General features: G+C 40.7%; 2 protein-coding genes across 5 annotated transcripts in view; one reads left to right on the forward strand and one right to left on the reverse strand.

The window, feature by feature from the left end:
• Positions 1-18486, forward strand: part of WDFY4 (WDFY family member 4) — a 116203-nt gene that overhangs the window by 78344 nt on the left and 19373 nt on the right. The window contains exons 48-52 of one of the 4 annotated variants that reach the window (XM_038140373.1): positions 10213-10255; positions 11079-11198; positions 11627-11744; positions 12452-12561; positions 17689-17842. In XM_038140373.1, coding sequence (XP_037996301.1) covers positions 10213-10255; positions 11079-11198; positions 11627-11744; positions 12452-12561; positions 17689-17842 — 545 coding nt within the window. Of the gene's footprint in view, positions 1-461; positions 579-1240; positions 4820-10212; positions 10256-11078; positions 11199-11626; positions 11745-12451; positions 12562-14634; positions 16026-17688; positions 17843-18486 lie in introns of those variants that run through there. The other 3 variants (XM_038140374.1, XR_005257347.1, XM_038140375.1) reach the window with 3 other exon arrangements.
• LRRC18 (leucine rich repeat containing 18) lies at positions 568-1423 on the reverse strand. Its single transcript, XM_038140383.1, has one exon. It carries the CDS (start codon positions 1383-1385, stop codon positions 603-605), a length of 783 nt encoding a protein of 260 aa, XP_037996311.1. The 5' UTR covers positions 1386-1423; the 3' UTR covers positions 568-602.

An 18486-nucleotide genomic window follows, 5' to 3' on the forward strand; every position in this document is an offset into this window, starting at 1 on the left:
TTTACTCTTCCCTTGTTTGAATTGTGGAGCTGCTTCAGAATTAGAAAATTTCAAAAGCAGCATTTGGGCTTCTTCCCCATCTAAGGGCACAATGACAAACTTCCACATCTTTCTAGCTTTTCCTGCCATACCTGAGACAAAGAGGCAGGCCAGATTAAATTCTTTGCCTAGGCACACTATTAATAATTGCACAGTTGAAGCATGGAAAGAAGAAATTACTAGTTTGATGCATCATATGACCTTGAGGTAATAGAATTTCTGGGAAATCTCTTATCAGTTTTTCCACCTAGTCCATAGGTGGAAAAGGAGTTCCCAGGTACTACTGTAGTCATTTTAAAAACTGCACACACAAAAGACCCCAAAAAGCCCAAACATGGAGAACATGTTGTAGGAACAGACCCAGATGTAAACAGCGTTTTCCAAATACGCATCTGGTTTAGTTGCTCTGGTTTTCATTCTAGAGATCACAGACATCTGCTTCTAAAACCAAGTTGATCTTTAAAGAGCAGAACTGCAGGAAAATGGAGGAGGAGGGAAGTCAGCTTTTTATTTGCTCAGGCTGGACTTCATGGAACATGGTGTGTAGAGTGCCTTGGTATATTTCAAGGATTGTCGTCTTTTATTCTCCATTCTTCTTGGTTATCCATTGCAGTGGAATTGGGTGTAGTGAGTGAAGGGAAACTTGGTTTATCTGAGGGGCCGGGTTTCATGTCCTCTAACTTGTGCAGCTCGTCCCTCTCACCCTGACAGGTCTGCAGGCAGGAATTGCACAGGTCTTTCTTTTCTACTAAGTAAAGTGATTCTATGCGTTTAATGGTGTCAATTGGCTCATCTTCCTTTGCAAATTCTGGTAAAGGGTTTCTTTTTACATTCATTCTCTCAATCTTGGGGAGCTTTTTCACACTCTTCGGGATGATGGTCAAGGAGTTGTCAAAGAGACCTAGCTCAATAAGTTCCTTCAGGGACCCAAGAGTGGTGGGAATACTCTCAAGACAGTTTAAGCCAAGGTTGAGAGTACGCAGGTTCCTGAGAAGGGTCAACTCTTCTGGGAGACCTTTTGTGGTCAACTTGTTGTTGCATAAATTCAGGTAAGTAAGGTTGCGAAGTGTGCCTATTGCTGCGGGCAGCTCATCAATCTGGTTACTATGCAGGTCCAGCCACATCAGATTCTGGAACTTCTCAATGATGTTTGGAATCTTTCTTAACATGTTTCTGCTCAAATCAATTTCCTCCACATCAGCCAGCTCCAGAAGGCACTTGGGGAAGACAGCAATGCCCATTTTGCTTAACTCAAGACGGCGCCTTCCATTAAAAAGTACCCGGACTGAATTTTTGGCCACTTTCAAGGTGATCCTTTTCCCTTGTGGACCTTTTCCCTTGGGCATCTCTCTGCTGACAGACAGGCACACCAGACCCTGTGGATAAAATGTGAGAACTCCAATAAAGCCTTTGAAAGCCAAGGCTGTTAATCATACAATTATATGTTAGTATTACTGCTAGACTTTTCTGAAGCTGGTTTTCTTTGAGGTCAGAACTTTTCAACTGAAAATCTGCAACTCTGAAAATTCTTGTTCGAAGTATTTTCAGTAGGTGAAATTATAAAAATGTTAAATGTTAAACCAGGCCTTGCTAAGTGTCTCCTCATCTGGATCCTCTAACCTTGTTATTTTGTTCATGCTGTGGGATAGAGGATCTCCCACTGCAAAGGAGCACTGCCCTCAGAAAAATGCATATAGGTGTGGGAATCAGACTTTTGACTCCTACTGATGCTCAGCATGTGTTACATGCTTCCTGGAATGAGGCCTGTAAAAGTATAGTTCACTTACTCTTGGGTGTGGTGAACTCTTTCTAATCAAAGGTCATCAAATACAGGTGCTAATTATGGCTAGTGGCAATAGAAATAGGCTGATTCCCTGGAAATGGATGACAATGTCCCTCCCAGTGAGAGTTTAGAGAGGAGCACAGGTTACAGCTGAGTAATCTCAGGTCTGGGTGCTCTGGCATTTAATTTTGAAGAGTCAAATTGCAGCTTTGATGAATGATAGTTTAGGACAAAATATAGATTTGTCAACAATACATGTCTGTATTAGAAAGACTTCACTACAAACCCTTCAGGCTTTTTGGCTACTCATTAATCATGTGTGAATACATGAAGGGGAAGCTCAAGCTACAACTAAGGCATTTCAGCTTCTTTTCAATTACATGCCATAGCCCAAAATAATGCAAAAGCATTAACCCAGCTACCACCCACTCTCCCAAGAGCCCTGTAATGAGGCAGATGCTTCAGAAAATACTAGAAGCCGAGCAGTGGATTTGGTCTTGCCCTGAGGGTGAGTTAAAACAGGTTTTTTTGTTACTTTATATGAAAATATTTAAACACAGTTAAATGTTTGTGTGTGTCATTCCCATGTTTCTGTCTCCCATGAGTACTTACAGAACCATGTTACCAAGGGGCAATGCCAATGCTGTTCTATCTATATGTTGACTGGTAACTGAAGCAAAGTACTCTACAGTGTAAATAAGTACTCTTTTCACCTTTGTTGATGTTAGTGTAATAATTTCCCCAGGAGTGAGTAGAAAGTTCTGGAGATCAAAACAGCAGGGTTTTCTAATCACAGCTCACTCATTTTAAGGATTTTATGCAATATTTTTGTTGGCAACTCTGTGAAGATAAAGTTGAGCAGTGTGGGGAATGCTAGGGCCCTACTGCTGATATACGACGTGTATCAGCAGGTGAGTCCTTTCTGGTGCACAGACGTGGGGTGACTAGCATGCTTCAGGAAAAGATCTATAGGGGAGCTTTCTTACGTGCTGGCAGAATGGAAAGAGACTTTCTGCTTCCTGTAATTGACATGAACCAGGTGACCTTTGGGTCTGACTTTTTCTTTCTTTGAATTTTGTGTTGGATGAGTTGACCAAGACACTGAGTGTTTTTTGATAAATTAAGCTTCTCAAACAAGTATGCCTTTAAAAAATGAATGGGGGCCTCAAGGAAAAACATGTCGAGTTTTTCTCCTAATTTCAAAATTATAATTTCTTTTAAAATGCTTTTTTAAAACATGTTTAAATCTCAGAAAACACTGTATTCCGTTGCTAAATGTTTTTCTGTTACTTTTCATTTAAAATCCAAGAGGGGAATATTGAGCCAAAATGTTTTCTTTTCCTATTTTACAAAATAACATCTAGGCAAAGAATCATTCAGTCGTGCCACTGTTCGGGGACCTGGTTCCCGGCCGGGGTCCCTCTGCGCTGTGCGTGCCTGGCAGCACTAGAGGGAGCCTGGCGAACAAGGTTGAGTGCTGTAGCCTTGGCAGAACCAATGCTGCAGTTCAGCCTGCTGGGTCTGAGTATTCCTCTGTCAATAACCTTTTCTAAGCTGTTACAAAATTTGAACCTGGAACTTTCAAGTTTTTAAGAAGTCCAAACAAACAGATCAGTGTGATTTTTCTCAGGACAGATCTCTTTGTATGATGCGCTGCATAATGTGCAGACTCCAGAGTTTCTTCCTGCAGCCTACTTTAGCCAGATTTTTTCACATCCAGCTGTGAACCTCTCAGATGATCAAGTCCCTAAGGAGTGCTCACTCTAAGCGCTACTTAGTTTGGGTTAAAAGTTGGAGCCATATTTCAAACTTAGAAAAATATGATTTGTGATCCTAAAAATAGGGATTAGTACTAGAGGACTGCAAAAACATTTTAGTGTGCTTGAGGACTTGAAGAGGATGAAGAGCTCTCCTGCCTCTGCATGCTTGTAAACTAATTATCAGTGTTTTACAGGGCTGTAGCTGGAGATAATGGAGCTTACTTAGCCAGGTCTCATTACCTTTGGTTTTGTGTAAGAGGGCCCTAGTCCTGTAGCCACTGATATTAAAAATTCAGGAATCACAGGAGTCCTCCTTGCATAAATGTTAATTATGCCTGTTCAATCTTACGCTCACAGTGCATCTCCTGGAATGGCAGAGGGAGAGGCAGATGTGCTGCCCTACCACCTAAGAAATGATGATAAGACTTTCCACCTGTTTTCTCTAAACCTTCACCCCACTGCTGGGTTCACCCTCTGAGTTGTTGGCAAGCCTTTTCCTCGGGTGGAGGGTGCTGTATTTCTGTGGTAAGGTCTCACTAAAATGGATCTTGACTAAAAAACCCTTTCCCTTTCTATCCACACTTGTTAGAATCTTTGGCCTGGATGGGCTTTTGAATGCCCAGAGCTTTAGGAGTGTTTAACAGAGTTTAGAAGTTGATCTGATACAGAAATTAATAGAAAATATGTGTCAAGGACATTATGCTGTCTGTGGTGCTCAGGGTTGCTGGGAGCTGCAGAGATGGAACAGACCTGAGCATCAGTACTAAGACTGTCAGTCTCTCTCTGAGGCAAGGAAGGATTGGGGATTATTCCTTATCTGCACTTAAGCACTTGCACAGGGGTCAGTCATGACCCATTGTATCTTAAGCCTGCCCTAAGAAGAAGATCTAATCCTAAAAGACTGCATATTTGGACTCTGAACATCTCTTTTTCCTTTCCCAGCCCAGGCGGGAGCAGAACTGGCCTTCTGCCTATAGCACTGCTTGGTGCTTCAGGACCTCCCTCTCTGTGGTTCTGCCTGTTATTTTCTTCTAGGGTTGGTGCTTCCTAGTTCACTGCACCCAAAGCTGCACGGGACCATCTTGAGCCCATCTTGATCTACTCTGTGAGAAATTTCCTCTTGGAATTCTGCATGCTGCAGAGCAGACGTGGCAAGCCCAGCAGAGCTCCACATTCCCTGCACTTCTCTGTGGCAGGAAGGCTGTGGGGTGGTGTGTGCCAATTCACCCATAGAACAGGTGATACTACCATCTATAGTGAAACACTTGCAGGCAGAGCTTAAAACCAGCATTTGTACAATAAATGATTTTGCATGAAGACAAACACTTCCCTGCTTACAAGCCTGTTACCATTTCTCATTGTTGGATGTGATCTGTTGTGGAAGAGATTAATACATTGACTGTCTTTAAACGCAGTCTTAAACAGGCAGGTTTAGACTAAATTCCACCATGAGTAAATAGTTTGAGAAAAGTTTCCTTTCCTAATATTCTTATTTTCCAGATGACTTCAGAGCAGCTGTACTATCACACAGTGTAATGTCACTTGCAAAACCAAGGCCCACCAAGAATAACCAAAAACATTGTTTCATCTTAACAATTCTGCCAGGCTGCCCCCTGTATATGATCTTACCAGCTAGGTAGCTCGAAAGGCCCAGAGGGTGAGGTAGGGATGTCACAAGCTGCTCTGGTTTTCTCAGTAGTGTGGGCTGTTACTGTGCAGTTGTCCTCTGTCCGCTCTTCTTTGAATAATGAATTAGTCTTTCAGTCTGTAAATAAAGCCATGAGCATGAAACACAGGACAGTTTCCTTTCCACAGTCCTGTGGATTCTGAATGGTACTTCCTTGATGGAAAATGGCAGCTCTTCCAGCTTTTGTGAGCATGCCGTGAGGAGTGGCTAAAGGGTTCCCCCAACCCCAGGGTTCTGCTATTCAGTGTTACTTCTGCAGCTTATGAAACTTGTGTTACCAAGCAACAGGAGTGCTACGCCCTTGGAGAGTATAATGGTTGGTTCCAGAATGCAAGATCTAGCTGGATGGAAAGGAACTGAATGGCATGCAGTGCCTGGAAATGTTGTATTTAAAATTATGCCAAAAGAAAAAGCATCTGGAGCTCATTAGATGCTGTTAGTCAGCTTCTAACATTGCCTTAACTGTCCGTTTTAGTCACTTGACTATTTCATTTTACTTGGCTGTAGCACAGTGAGAGATACTTGTCTGTGTGTGTTAAAACTCAACGATGTTTGTGATATCATTCTTGCCACGTGCCAAATGGGATAGATGTGGACACAGGAGGGAAGGCTCATTCAATGGTGCAGCAGAGTACATGAGCTGCAATTTATCTGTTCATATGTATCTATCTGTCACATCTATCTGCTATATCTATCAGTGACCCTTCAAAAGTGCACTTGGTATAATGATTTCCATCTGAGCATGTGAATTTATTGAAATTTGTCCCTATGACTGAGGTTATCAAGCTCAAGCTTTTAGTAACTGATCACAATAATTTCAAAATAATATCTGAAAGAAATCCTACTATGGACGAGAAGAAGCTGAGTGGTTTGTTTAGATATTATTTACAGGAGATGCAACATTAAGGCCTCTGTTGCTGATAACAGGACCAAGATATTATTGGCATAAAGAAGCTGATGATTTTAATGTACTTGTCTGATTCCAGGGTTGGAGATTGCATTCTGCTCACCTAAACAAATTAACTGGATTTACTTGATGTGTTTCTTCATGACCTGAAGTATGCCTGAGTGCAGCATCTCCACAGTGGAAATGTTATCCCTTTGGTTTAAACACTGTGAATGCACATGGTGCAAGCAGTGTTCCATAAATGAGGGCAATTCCTTTCTCCTCACCTCCAGCCCTTTCAAGACATCCTGGTTCAAGGAGCCCTATTTGAATATGGTGTTTATTTTTTTATTTTGAATTACATCTCAATTCTTTAGCACAGATTAAGCATAACCAGATGGTGGACTGATACAGTTAAACAGGGAAGATGCTGTACCTTTAAATTAATCTAACCTAGCACTCTTCTAAGTTTGAGGGAGACAGATTCTATCATAAGGGAAAGTTGGTATTTCTTTTCAAGTCTTCTTTCCTCTGCTAATAGTATGACTTAAAGCTAAGTTGTGTCTTACCTAAAAGGAGATTTTCCTTACAATATCTTTGGTAATTACAAAGATTTTTAAAGAAAAGTTGGTTTAGGAGAGCCTTGGTAGTTTTTCAGATTGTAGTCTGGGGGATGGAAGGAAAAAAAAAAGAAAATTAAGGCAGAAATCTAATTATCTATTAAATTTATTGGAATTTTTGCATTAATTTTAGTAAGGGCAAAATCTTATCTGTTGAGATTATCTCATCTGCAATGAATCTCCAAATGGGTTGAGGTCCACCTGTTTCTAGCAAATGGCACACTCACTATCACAAGGGTGAGATCATAGTCTGATGTTAATGGAAGAGGGATTAATAAATCACATATAGAGTAGCCAAAGGTGGATCATCATTAATACACATTGTGTTTATATTCTGCCATGGCTGCTGTCCTACAAATACCTTATAAATTAAGCTATAGATAGATCTGTAGGTAGTTCTCTTTAGTTCATATAATTTCACTCCCTCTAGAACTGTAGTTATTTATATTTATAAAGCACTTCAGTTTCTTTTACGAACCAGCCTTTGATTATTTATTTATTTTAAAATTCACTTTCTGCAGTTGGGTAACTGACCTTCATCTACACTGAGCTTTTGATGTGCTGTCTAGAGAGGTGCTGTCTAGAAAAATGCTAATTGATTATCAAGGAGCAGGTTGGAATAGGCTTTAGCTGCCTGTAATGCAATTCTTGTTTCGAGACCCTGAGTCAACAGAGGAGAATGGAGAATTTCAGATCTCTGGGGAATTAGAAGGAGCATCCTCTGAGACCCAGAAAGATGGATTTTACAGAGGAGAGACTACATTTAGCCTGGCTTATTTTCATGACATGGTGAACCTGTCAACCACTTTGAGTTATGTAGTGGCTCCCAAAGTCAGCAGAGAGAATTATTTTGACCCTTGTGTGGTCTTATTAGCTGTTTAAGGCTTGTGACGAGAAGGGCAAGTGTTTCACTAGGGGATCATGGTGCCCACAAATCAACATATATATATTTGAATAACATCCACACAAGACTGGCCCTGTTTAGTCCCGTGTGAAGCATTTTATAATGCTCTCCCCTGCTCTCTAACTCAACCAGAAATCCAAAATAAACCTAGATGGTTTTAGTGAGCGAGTATGTCCCTGTGGAAAGGAAAGAACCTACTTGATCACTCTGTAACAAACAGCCTAATCCAACCACACTTCAAATAATGCCAGGAATCCTGATCCTGTTACATCCCTTTAAGATACCCTCTCTGAGTTCCAAATGTGTCTTGGAGGCCTTACAAAGGCCACACTGGGGCAGCGCTCTGTGAAATGTACATAGAGTGTGAGAGGACTTTATTTTAAAGGGTGTTCATGATACTGCTTTTATACATTCTTGGAATGTACATGGAATTCTCACATTCATGAGCCATGTGTTGTTCAAACTGGGGGTGCAACACAACTACTCAATAGAATTTCTTCTGATTTACACTGTGTAAATTGTATACACTAGTCTTCTTTTGGACAGAGTGAAGATCATATTTTTCTGTACTGGACATGAACTCTACACCTTTGTTTGTACTGGTTTCCAGAAACATAGCCTATCGTTATTAGGTTTCATATGCTTAGCTGGAGACTGAAGCAAAGCTTAGGAATTGTAGACCATGTGCCAGAATTCATCTTGGCTTTCATGCTTATGTATTCAAAACCCTTCTCTTGGACACACACATTTCTCTAAGCAAAGAATAAAACAATGTGTAAACCATAGTGTTTTTCCTTTATGTACACTATTAAATGGTCCACGATTGAATAAGTAGTAAAATTATTCATAAGCATGAGAGGTGGTTGACAAGAAATTACTACTGCCAATTCAATAAAATGGTAATGATCATAGACCATTCTGGTGTTTTATTTAGATCTTTGAAGCTACTTTAAGCCTTGCTTTGTGGATTTCTACTGTGATCCACTACAGAGCACAGGAGTAAAAAGTAGTAGTTAGTTGTTCTTGCAGTGGTTTGATAATCTATGCTGAACAGATTTCCTTACACTTCATGAAGTGAAATGTCCTGACTCTGAGCTGGCACCTTAGGATTTGTTTTACTCTTTGAGGGAAGATTCTCTCTTGCCACCAGTATTGTATCACATCAGTAAGCCTGTTTACTTTGGCAGATGAAAAGTTTCTTCAATCTGTGTACTGGTTTTGGCTGGTATAGAGTAAATTTTCCGCATTGTAGAAGAAAATCGCATTTGGATTTGTGCTGGAAGCAGTGTTGATAACTCAGGGATGTTTTAGTTATTGCTGAGCAGTGCTTACACAGGGCCAAGGCTTTTTCTATCTCTCAAACTGTTCCATCAGGACCATGGGGAGTCTTGGGGTGCATAAAACGTTGGGAGAGAGCACAGCCAGGACAGTTAACCCCCCCACCGGCCAAAGGCGTGTTCGACAGCAAACTATATCATACTCGGCATATATAAATATATATGAATGCACATATGTGTATTATATATATATACACAACCTGGGGGAGTTAGAGGCTGGGACATTCCGAGTGATGTTTGTTTTTATAAGTCATGGTTACATGTGATGGAGCCATGGAGATGGCTCAATACTGGCCTGCCAACGGGAAGTAGTGAGTGAATTCCTTGTTTTGTTTTGCTTGCATGCACATCCTATGCTTTATCTGTTAAACTATGTTAACCCACAGGTTTTCTCACTTTTCCTCCTGCAATTCCTTCATTCCTATGCAGGGACAGTGCCTAGGTGACTGTGTTGGGCTCATTTACCAGCTGGAGCTAAACCATGATAATCCAGTTGTCACTTGTCTCAGTTTGGTCTCTAGATGTTGACAAGAGCAAGTTCATGGTCTTCAGATACTGACATATGTTCTGGTTCAGTGCAGTTGAAATGAAATTTTTGTTTCCTTAGAACCTTTGACTCTTTCTTATTTTCAACTGAATTCCCCTGCTTTTTGTTGATCAGGGTTTTTTTATTTAAAGTTTTAATATCAAGTTGCATTTGAGAAGTAAAAATGTGAAAAGACATGTACATTACTTTAAAAAGTATTAAAATGACAATCCACTCTTTAAGAACTTTGTTGGTTTCAAAGTGGATTGTGCAACAAAAGTCTTTGATATGGAGACTGAGAGAGTTCTGTTTTTAAGTCAGTGTTTTCTGAATGCTTCAGAAAAGCATGAGCTTTTGAGGATAAGGCTTCAAAATAGAATCAGACAGGCTTAATGATACCTCTCATTAGCACTCTATAGCTCTACAATGGAATGAGACTGGGAATACAGACTGAGAAGTGTGGCTTAACTCAGAACAGCACTAACCTAATCAACAACACTCTGATTTTGGAATGATTTGGTCAGTGATGAAACTTCAGCATTCTAGTGTTGGTGTTCTCTCATTTCTGTGTGATGGGAGCAGGGGGCACAGGGAGCACAGATGTTAATGTGCTGACTTTCTCTTATTGTCCTGAAGTAGGCTGTTTCAATCAAATGTTTGTTCCATACAGGAAGCACTCAGGAGGGGAAAAAACAATGCTCCAAAAGTGGCAGGTAAGCTAAATCTTGGCTGCACTTAATTAAGTAAAGAATTTCAGCACACAGATATGTCTGCATACAGATGTGTATATGTGTGTGTGTGTGTGTGTGTGTGTGTGTGTGTGTGTATACACATGTACCTCAAGACCAAAGCTGTTCTCTCACTGCTGGAGGTGAGGTTGTTGGCAAGAGGAGCACAGTATTTACATCTGGTTATTGCAGAGTTTTTGCTTCTCCTGCTATGAAACATATGGTGCTACTGTCTGGCAGATTAAGTGTGATTTTATGCATATTTTTAAATTGAAACCAAAGAGAGCCACCTAGTTGAATGCCCGTTCACAGATCATCTGTACAGCTAAATCAATGCACAGATGTTTTGCTGAGCTGGGAGACATGTTTACTTTTCTGTAGCCGTGATCTTGGTGACTCAAGGCAAATAAAGAAATCCATACCTTCTTGCTTATATGTAGCACTTTGTGCAGCCTTTTCTGTACAGGCAGTTGTCCAGGGTTTTCCAATATCCAGTCTGCATGCATTTGGCTCACTTTTAAATCGAGAAAAAGTGCTGTTATGCAAATACAGCATAAAAGCACTGCGTGATTATAGACAAATGCAAGTGGCCTGTCTGAAGAAGAGACAGAATGAAGACAGGTTCTGCAGAATGCCTTGTTGTATAAGAGGTATTGTGTTGATCTGAATGGCAAAGGATGATTGATTTCACTATTTATATAATTCTTGTCCTGGTGGACCTGGGAACCACAGGCCTGTGAGGGTGCGTTTGCATGGTTTTTTAGGGGCAGAGTCTGGGGATTTTAATGCTTGTTTCCTTTCCCTGCAGAAGAGGGAGATCAGCAACTTTGATTACCTCATGTACCTGAACACTCTGGCTGGCCGCAGCTACAATGATTACATGCAGTATCCTGTGTTTCCATGGGTCCTTGCTGACTACCACTCTGAGGTCAGTGCTGGCTGCAGAATTCCCTACTTTCTATGGTAGAAACTGCACAAAGGATTGGTGAGTGATGCCATTGAAGCAGAGGGGTCTAGACCAAGGATTTAAAATTTGAAGTAGTTAGTTTGAACTGTACTGATTCCATAAGATTAACTTAATCTTCAAGTCAGCAGACTGAGGATCATGTTCTGTGGATGAACATCTGTTTAACACAGACCTAGTTAAGGACATGCTGCATCAGCTCAGCAGACAGGCATGGGCAGGTTTCTGTGAACACAGAGGAGGAGTATTGGACAGAAAAGCCTTGAGAGCAATTTGCAACATGCCAGGTCATGAGTGAAACTTCCAACATAGCCTTGCCACTCCCAGTGTCACTGAGATAGTTATGATGTCTAAGATCTTAAAATCTTCATCTCTGCTCGGTTTCTTTTCAGACTCTCAACCTCACTGATCCTCATACATTTCGAGACCTGTCAAAGCCCATGGGAGCACAGACTGTGGAGAGGAAACAAAAGTTCATCCAGCGCTTCAATGAAGTAGAAAAAAGTGAGGGTGAGTGTTTTAGGAGGCTAATGGACAACAGAGGCTTGAGTCCCCTCAGAATACCCAAAAAACTTTGCAGATCTGTGGCTAAGGGAAACACCATGCCAAGGAGAGCCTCTCTCACTGCTGTATACAAACTGACTGACAATTCAAAGATAAATGTCCCTTTGAAAGAAATGCAAGTACTGCCTTATGTGCCTTGTACTGCTGCATTCTGTTCTCTTCCCTTGGATAGGAAAAAAAGCTACAGCAGAAAGCAATATTCCCTGGAAAAACTGTGCTGTTAGCAAAGCTGCACACATTGGTCTTATTTGTTAGCTAAGCTACATGTAGAAGACTGCTGCATGCAGGTTAACAGCTACCTTAAGAAAAGGAAACAGAATGTTGAGGCTCTGAAGACCTCTGAAGAGAGGTCTCTTGACCTCTGAAGATCAAGGCCTTTTTTTGGCCTACTACTAGAGAAAGGGATGGTCTGGAAAGTTAAAGGTGTTATTCTTCAGAAAATGAAATGTGGAAGGCAAAATATGAACATAGTTCAATAGCAACTGTGCATATGCAATGCATGTATTCAGTGCAAGGAGTGCTGAAGCTCACAGGTCTTTGAAGACATCTGCTTAAAATACCATTCCCTGTTTAGTTGTGTTGTGGTAACTGGATATTATGAGCTTTAAATGGTGGGGTTTTTTACTGGAATCTGATTTGTGTGCAATTTCCAGGAGACCTGTCAGCCCAGTGCCATTACTGTACTCACTACTCATCAGCAATTATAGTGGCATCTTACCTGGTCCGAATGGAGCCATTTACCCAGACCTTCTGTTCTCTGCAGGTAAGGGGGCAAGGTAACTTCCCTTCTACTTCTCTCCTGCTCCTTGTTATGAACCATGTAGTGCATTACTGTGGCTGTGTAATGAAGGGTTTAGTTCTTCTGACATTTGATGTACTCTATATGTGGACTTGGGGCTTACTTGGGGCAATATTTATGCCATGAAAGTTGAATTCAGTGAAAACAGCTTAAGGGGACCATGGTTGATGTGAGGGAGAAGGATTATTTAGCTTTGTGAGAGCTGAGGCATGCAAACAAATAGATAATGTTTTATTGCCTGTCTGACCATAAGCTTCTGGCTTTGGGGCAGATGAGACTTGGTATGATTTTCTCTAAGATGGCAGGTCTTCTAAGCCCAAGTACACTCATACTGGTTAGTTCTTGGAGCTTGCTGTGGTGGCATAAAGAACATTCCTGGGCCAGGTGAGGACATATAGGTTCTGGTAGGTGTGAAATGATAGGGACCGTGGGATCAACTTCCTGAAGAAGTGGGATGAGATTACATCCAGTGCTCCAGAAGGAATACTTTGTGTATCTTGTTCTGAACTTGTTACTGTTTATACTGTGCCATGGCTTTCACCATGGAAATTTAATGTTGTGTGTACTTTTCCCATCTGCCCAGCATATAGGGGCACCAAATTTCCCGATTGCCCTTTTCAGCAGGCAGTTGGTAATGCTCAAGCAAAAACACTTGGGCTGTAGCAGAGTTTTTACCCTCTTTTCTGTAATGTGTTGTGTTATAACGGGGTCTACCAGGAGGACCAGTCCTCCAAGGTGTATTTTTTAAAGAGTATCTTGCTGAAATCTACCTACCCTTGTGAAGAAATACAGGAAGATAGCTTGGCCAGAATATTTCACACTTGGAGAGTGCTGTATGCATAGTGCAGGATGGCCATGTCTCCTGCAGCTTTCCACGTGCTTTGCTGTTGTGGTTTGGGTTTTTTTCCAGTGAAGTAATACAAATAAAGTGCTGTGTTAATTAAGTAATAAGCCCTATGATATTGGCTGTTACCAGCAGTAGCTGATGGGTTAGTGAACCACCTGAGGCAATGGTTGCCATCACACTCTGTGAGCCATATGTTAGCTGCAGTCATGAATGACTGTGGAGCAGTTATTTCTTGTTGTAAACAACATAGGCTGTTGGATCTCCCTGGCACACTTTTCATGCATAATGAGTTTGCAGTCTGAGTGAATGCTTTGTGGCTGTGTTTGTGTGAGCAGCAGGTAACCAGCAGTTTTGTGAGCATAATTATCTTCAAAGGCTACTGAGATCTCAAACATGTAAAAAATGTTCTGGGTGGGGACCCACTAAAATAAACTGTTGAACTCCTTCTGTTCTTATTCTTCTGCTTTTATGTTGGTGCATGTTCAGCTGAGCTCAGTGTTGTCATGTCCCCCAGGTGACTGGTCCTGTGGTAGCTTAGGAATTGCTAACTGTGAGATGCTTTCAGGCAAACAGCAGATCAGAGAACTGTATGATCAAGTTAATGTCAGGTTGCGAAAAGAGAACTCCCGCACTTAAGCTCTTGGAAGGGTGCTGCTCCCTTTGGGAGCTTTGAAAGTTTCTCAGCATCTTAAAAAGTGAAAAAGCTACATTTATATCTGCAAATGGACAGTCTGAATACATGACAAGGACATGCAACAACTTGGGTGCACTCTCCATGAAAAATTTATGTTGGCATAACGTTTTGTCTCTCAAGTCAAACAGTTGATTTGCACCTGACCACAGAAGCACTGAAGTGAGGAAGCATTGCCTTCAGTAGTGGGACTGTACAGGAGAAACCTTATTTAACTTTTTTTAAGTGTATTGAAATATGACTCTGGATAAAATTTGTATGTGCTGTGCATATTGTACTGGAATGGAGGAAAAACTGGCATATCAAACAGGTATTGGTTGGTACCTCCTGGTTTTCTTTTCAAGAATTGGTCTCAGTACCACAAAAGTGCAGTAAGGTTTCCATGTTTAGTGTCTTTATTGGAAAGGCATTCCAGGACCTACCCTCAATACTGAGATTTGTTTTTGATCAACTCATCTCTCTTATTCCCTTTTATTCTTATCCCACTCTTGCATTTCAGCTAACAGGTTGACTTTTCCTGACATTTCCCTCTCAAAAGTACTTACAGAGAGCAGAGTCTTTACTTTTCATGGTGTTACTGACCCTCGAGCAGTCACTACCAGCAGGGAGCAACTTCTTAGCATCTCTGGGCACCTTGTAAGTCTTTGCACCTTCATAAGCAACTCTTAGAAACACTGAGGTCTTTGGGTCTTGAGCACAACCAAAGTGATGGATGCTTAGTGTTACAAATTTGTCAAGTTCTGACTTCTCTCCAGAGACCATTTTGCCTACTTGCTTTGTATATATCCTGCTGGACTGCAGTTCTAAAAAGCATATTTTTCCACTATTTTTGATGACAGTAAGGCCTCTACTGAAAGGAAAGAAAACAGACTTACTGTGTCTAGCTGTAGAAAAGTCATAAGAGTTCGTTGTCTTGCAATCTAAAAGCATAAAGCAATTCTTGATTCTCTTTTTCCCTTTCAGTGCAGTTTTTGCATTCATAGAGAGAGAAAACTCATTAATTCTGATATAAATATATGCAAATAAATTTATTAATATAGGAAATGGGAAAATCAGTTATTGCTTCCTTTATAAATAATACAGGCTTAAGTTTTAAAGATATTACTTTTCCCTAAAATGAATTAGACAGCCAGGGAAAAAATCACATTTTTTCGTGGTGGTAATATCTTTAACCAGATTTGTCGCGCTAACAGCATTTCCTATGTATATATTATTTTTATTTAATACAGGTAATCTTTTTATTACAAATCATATTGTTTCTCAGGAGATTACCACCAGCTCTCATAAAAGCTGCAAAAAAAGATGAAAAAGCATCAATCACCACCAGACACAGCACACTGTGTGCAGATTAAATATACAAAGCCCTTTAATATGCTTCAATGAGATACTTGTTAGCTGTTGATTTATTTATAGTCCTTCTTCTACTCTGTTTTAATTTCAATTTGAATTTGACTCCAAGGGTCCCTGCCTAATAATGATCAAGAGCAAGATGACCTTGTGCATCAGATTAACTCCAGATAAGCTTGCTCATGTGATTAGCCACTTTTTCACTCTGTCCCTTGAATGGGTGTGGGAAGGCTTCACAATTGTCACTGGTATAGGGAAGAAGGGCAAGGAGGTAAAGCAGAACTATGCTGTCATTTAGAGATGAGGCTGGACCAGAAGCCTGACCAGAATTCACCTTAGGGGAAAGAGGGGTAGGATCTTTCCATCTGGAATATATGTTAAGTTTTGGTGTGACGCTGTCTCAAAAGACAAGCAAGGAATGGGGCTTCAGCACTTGGGGTTTATTGACTATTGTCTTCTGATAACGTATTCATGAAAGTATTTCTCCTTTAAAAAAGATATGGCAAAAATTACTTCTTGACTTGCAGTTGCCAGACTGAGCAGAGCAGATCTAAAGGAGTTGCAACCTAAGTTTGGCAGGGGGAGCCAAAAGGGCAGTGGTTCTTAGCATCAGAAATCCATGTGGGAGCTGCTGCTGGGGTTCATCTGATCCATGGGAGTGGGATCCCATCCCCACAGCATGAGTGCTTAAATGTTGTTTGCCTATATAAGAAATTGCAAGTCAAAACTTCAGCTGATTGTTACTGTGCAAAGTACAGCATCCTCCTCATCTGGCACATGCAATGGTCTACAGGCAGAGAATAAACTAACTGAAGGTTTTGTTTTTCCAAGAGGTCAGCCATAGACACAACCTGACTGCATCTCATATCTTAAACAGATTGACTCTTGCACCTCATCTGTGTTTTAGCATCTTCATTATACAATCCTAATGGTTTCTTCTTTTTGCCTAGGGAAGCAGCTTTGAGGATTGAATGGTTGAGAGTGAGCAATCATTCATACATGTTCACTGTACTGCAGAACTATTTAAAAGTACTCATTCTATCTCTTACAATCTCTCTTGAGCCCTGGCAGCGGGCTGTAGAGCTATGTCCCATGACATATGATCCAAATTAATTAACCCCAATGAGAAATATCTATATTATATCTATATTAGGCTGAGAGCTCTGCTGCCAGCACCTGAACTAGGTATTGAGAAACAATTTAGTTCTGTCACTTTGGTACAGTTAAAAAGTCAGCTTTTCTCTAAAATATTGTGGTGTTTCTGACAAATTCATTCAGGTGATCTCCAAAAACCGACTTTTACTTGGTTATTTCCATTATTATAGAAATTTTATGTTACATTAAATTCCTCCATACTCCATATAGGGTTCCATGTTTAAAGGTAAACCTGGATTTTCACAAATGCATACAGTATCTGAGATCCCATTAGGAAATTCTGTAGGAAAAATGGTTTTGTTAGAAGGCATGTATCCTTCATTCAGTAAATGACTTTTATTTTAATTTCCCCTTGAGGCCCTACTTCAGAATGATGTCCTGGGATACTAAGGCCATTTTTGTCTAGTGTTTGACTCTCATTAATCTAAACTTATTCAAATATTCTCAAGGTGTGAGATAGTTTTTTATCTCCTTCATTGCTTACCAGTTCAGCTCAGGCCCCAGAAATTATTTTGCTCTCCCTTCTTTATGCTGTCCTTCCTTCCCATACAGAATGACCAGTGTCTGCACACTCTGCACACTGGACCTTGCCTGGTTTCCTGGATCTAATTAATGTTACTTCAGTGGTAACCTCCCCTTCTCCAAGGATTTTTTTCACAGGAGAATTGCACATGAGATTGTTCCCAACTGTTTGGGTTACAAGTGAAGTGGTCCATTGCTTGCAAGCCACTCTGGGATGAAATAAATTAATTGCTTTCAGAAGCATTAAAAATGGGCATGGGGATATTCTCAAGCTGCCCATGATGGGTCCTGCTTGCCTCTGTAGTTGCAGGCTGTGCTAAGACTCCAAGCTTTATGGCCTCTCAACATACATATTTACAAATCAGGACTAAGAAAGCTCCTAGCAAGGTGACAGTGTATGGAGCTGGGGCAGATCTTGAGATATCCCCTTATCAATCATGTGATAAGGAGCATTGCAAAATTGGCTAAGATATTTTTAATGTAACAGAATACTCACACTGAAGTCCTTTTTTCTGTCTCCATTTCACAGGGTGGGAGTTTTGATGTTGCAGACCGGATGTTTCACAGTGTCAAGAGCACATGGGAATCAGCATCAAGGGACAACATGAGTGATGTCAGGGAGCTCACCCCTGAGTTCTTTTACTTGCCAGAGTTCCTAACCAATGCAAATCACTTTGAACTTGGTAAGTTCTAGAAGGATATAAGTGTTTCTCCCAGCATTCTACCAAAAGGAGAGATCCAGCTCATATGTTGAGAGTTGGTGTGGACTATATGGATGAGTCTTTCTAACCATGAGATCAATTTTTATTTAAATAATACTACAAGAATACAAGCTTCTGAAACTGAATTATGTCAGAAGAACCAAGTTTCCAGCCCAGGAAAAGAAGCAAGTAATTCCTATTAATTTCTGGGCAAAAGAATTACATGTCTTATCACACAGAAGTGGAGTTTTATTTAACCAATCTAGTTGACTGCTTTTGAAAGTTTGGCCTACATTATCATTATTTGTGTAACTATTGAAAATGTATTCTTCTTCTTTTGTTAAATGGTGTTAGTGAAAGGTGGTTTTGGTTTTGTTTTTTTCACTCTACATGAGATCACAAGGTGATTAGTTTCCAAATGTCCTCGCTCTCATTTTCAAAGGTTCTGCACAACTCACATGAACTTGATACATTTTCCTTGTCCTCAAGCAGCATCACAATCCCCTCTGAATGTACACTGTCTCCAGACCTTTCTGCATCCATGATGAAGGCTCAGAGAGAATCCAGGAAAAACACGAGTCAGAAACAGGCATGGCAGTTCTGACTCACTTCACTTTACAGGACTT

The sequence above is a fragment of the Motacilla alba genome, chromosome 6 (assembly GCF_015832195.1).
Source record: "Motacilla alba alba isolate MOTALB_02 chromosome 6, Motacilla_alba_V1.0_pri, whole genome shotgun sequence".
Lineage (NCBI taxonomy): Eukaryota > Metazoa > Chordata > Aves > Passeriformes > Motacillidae > Motacilla > Motacilla alba.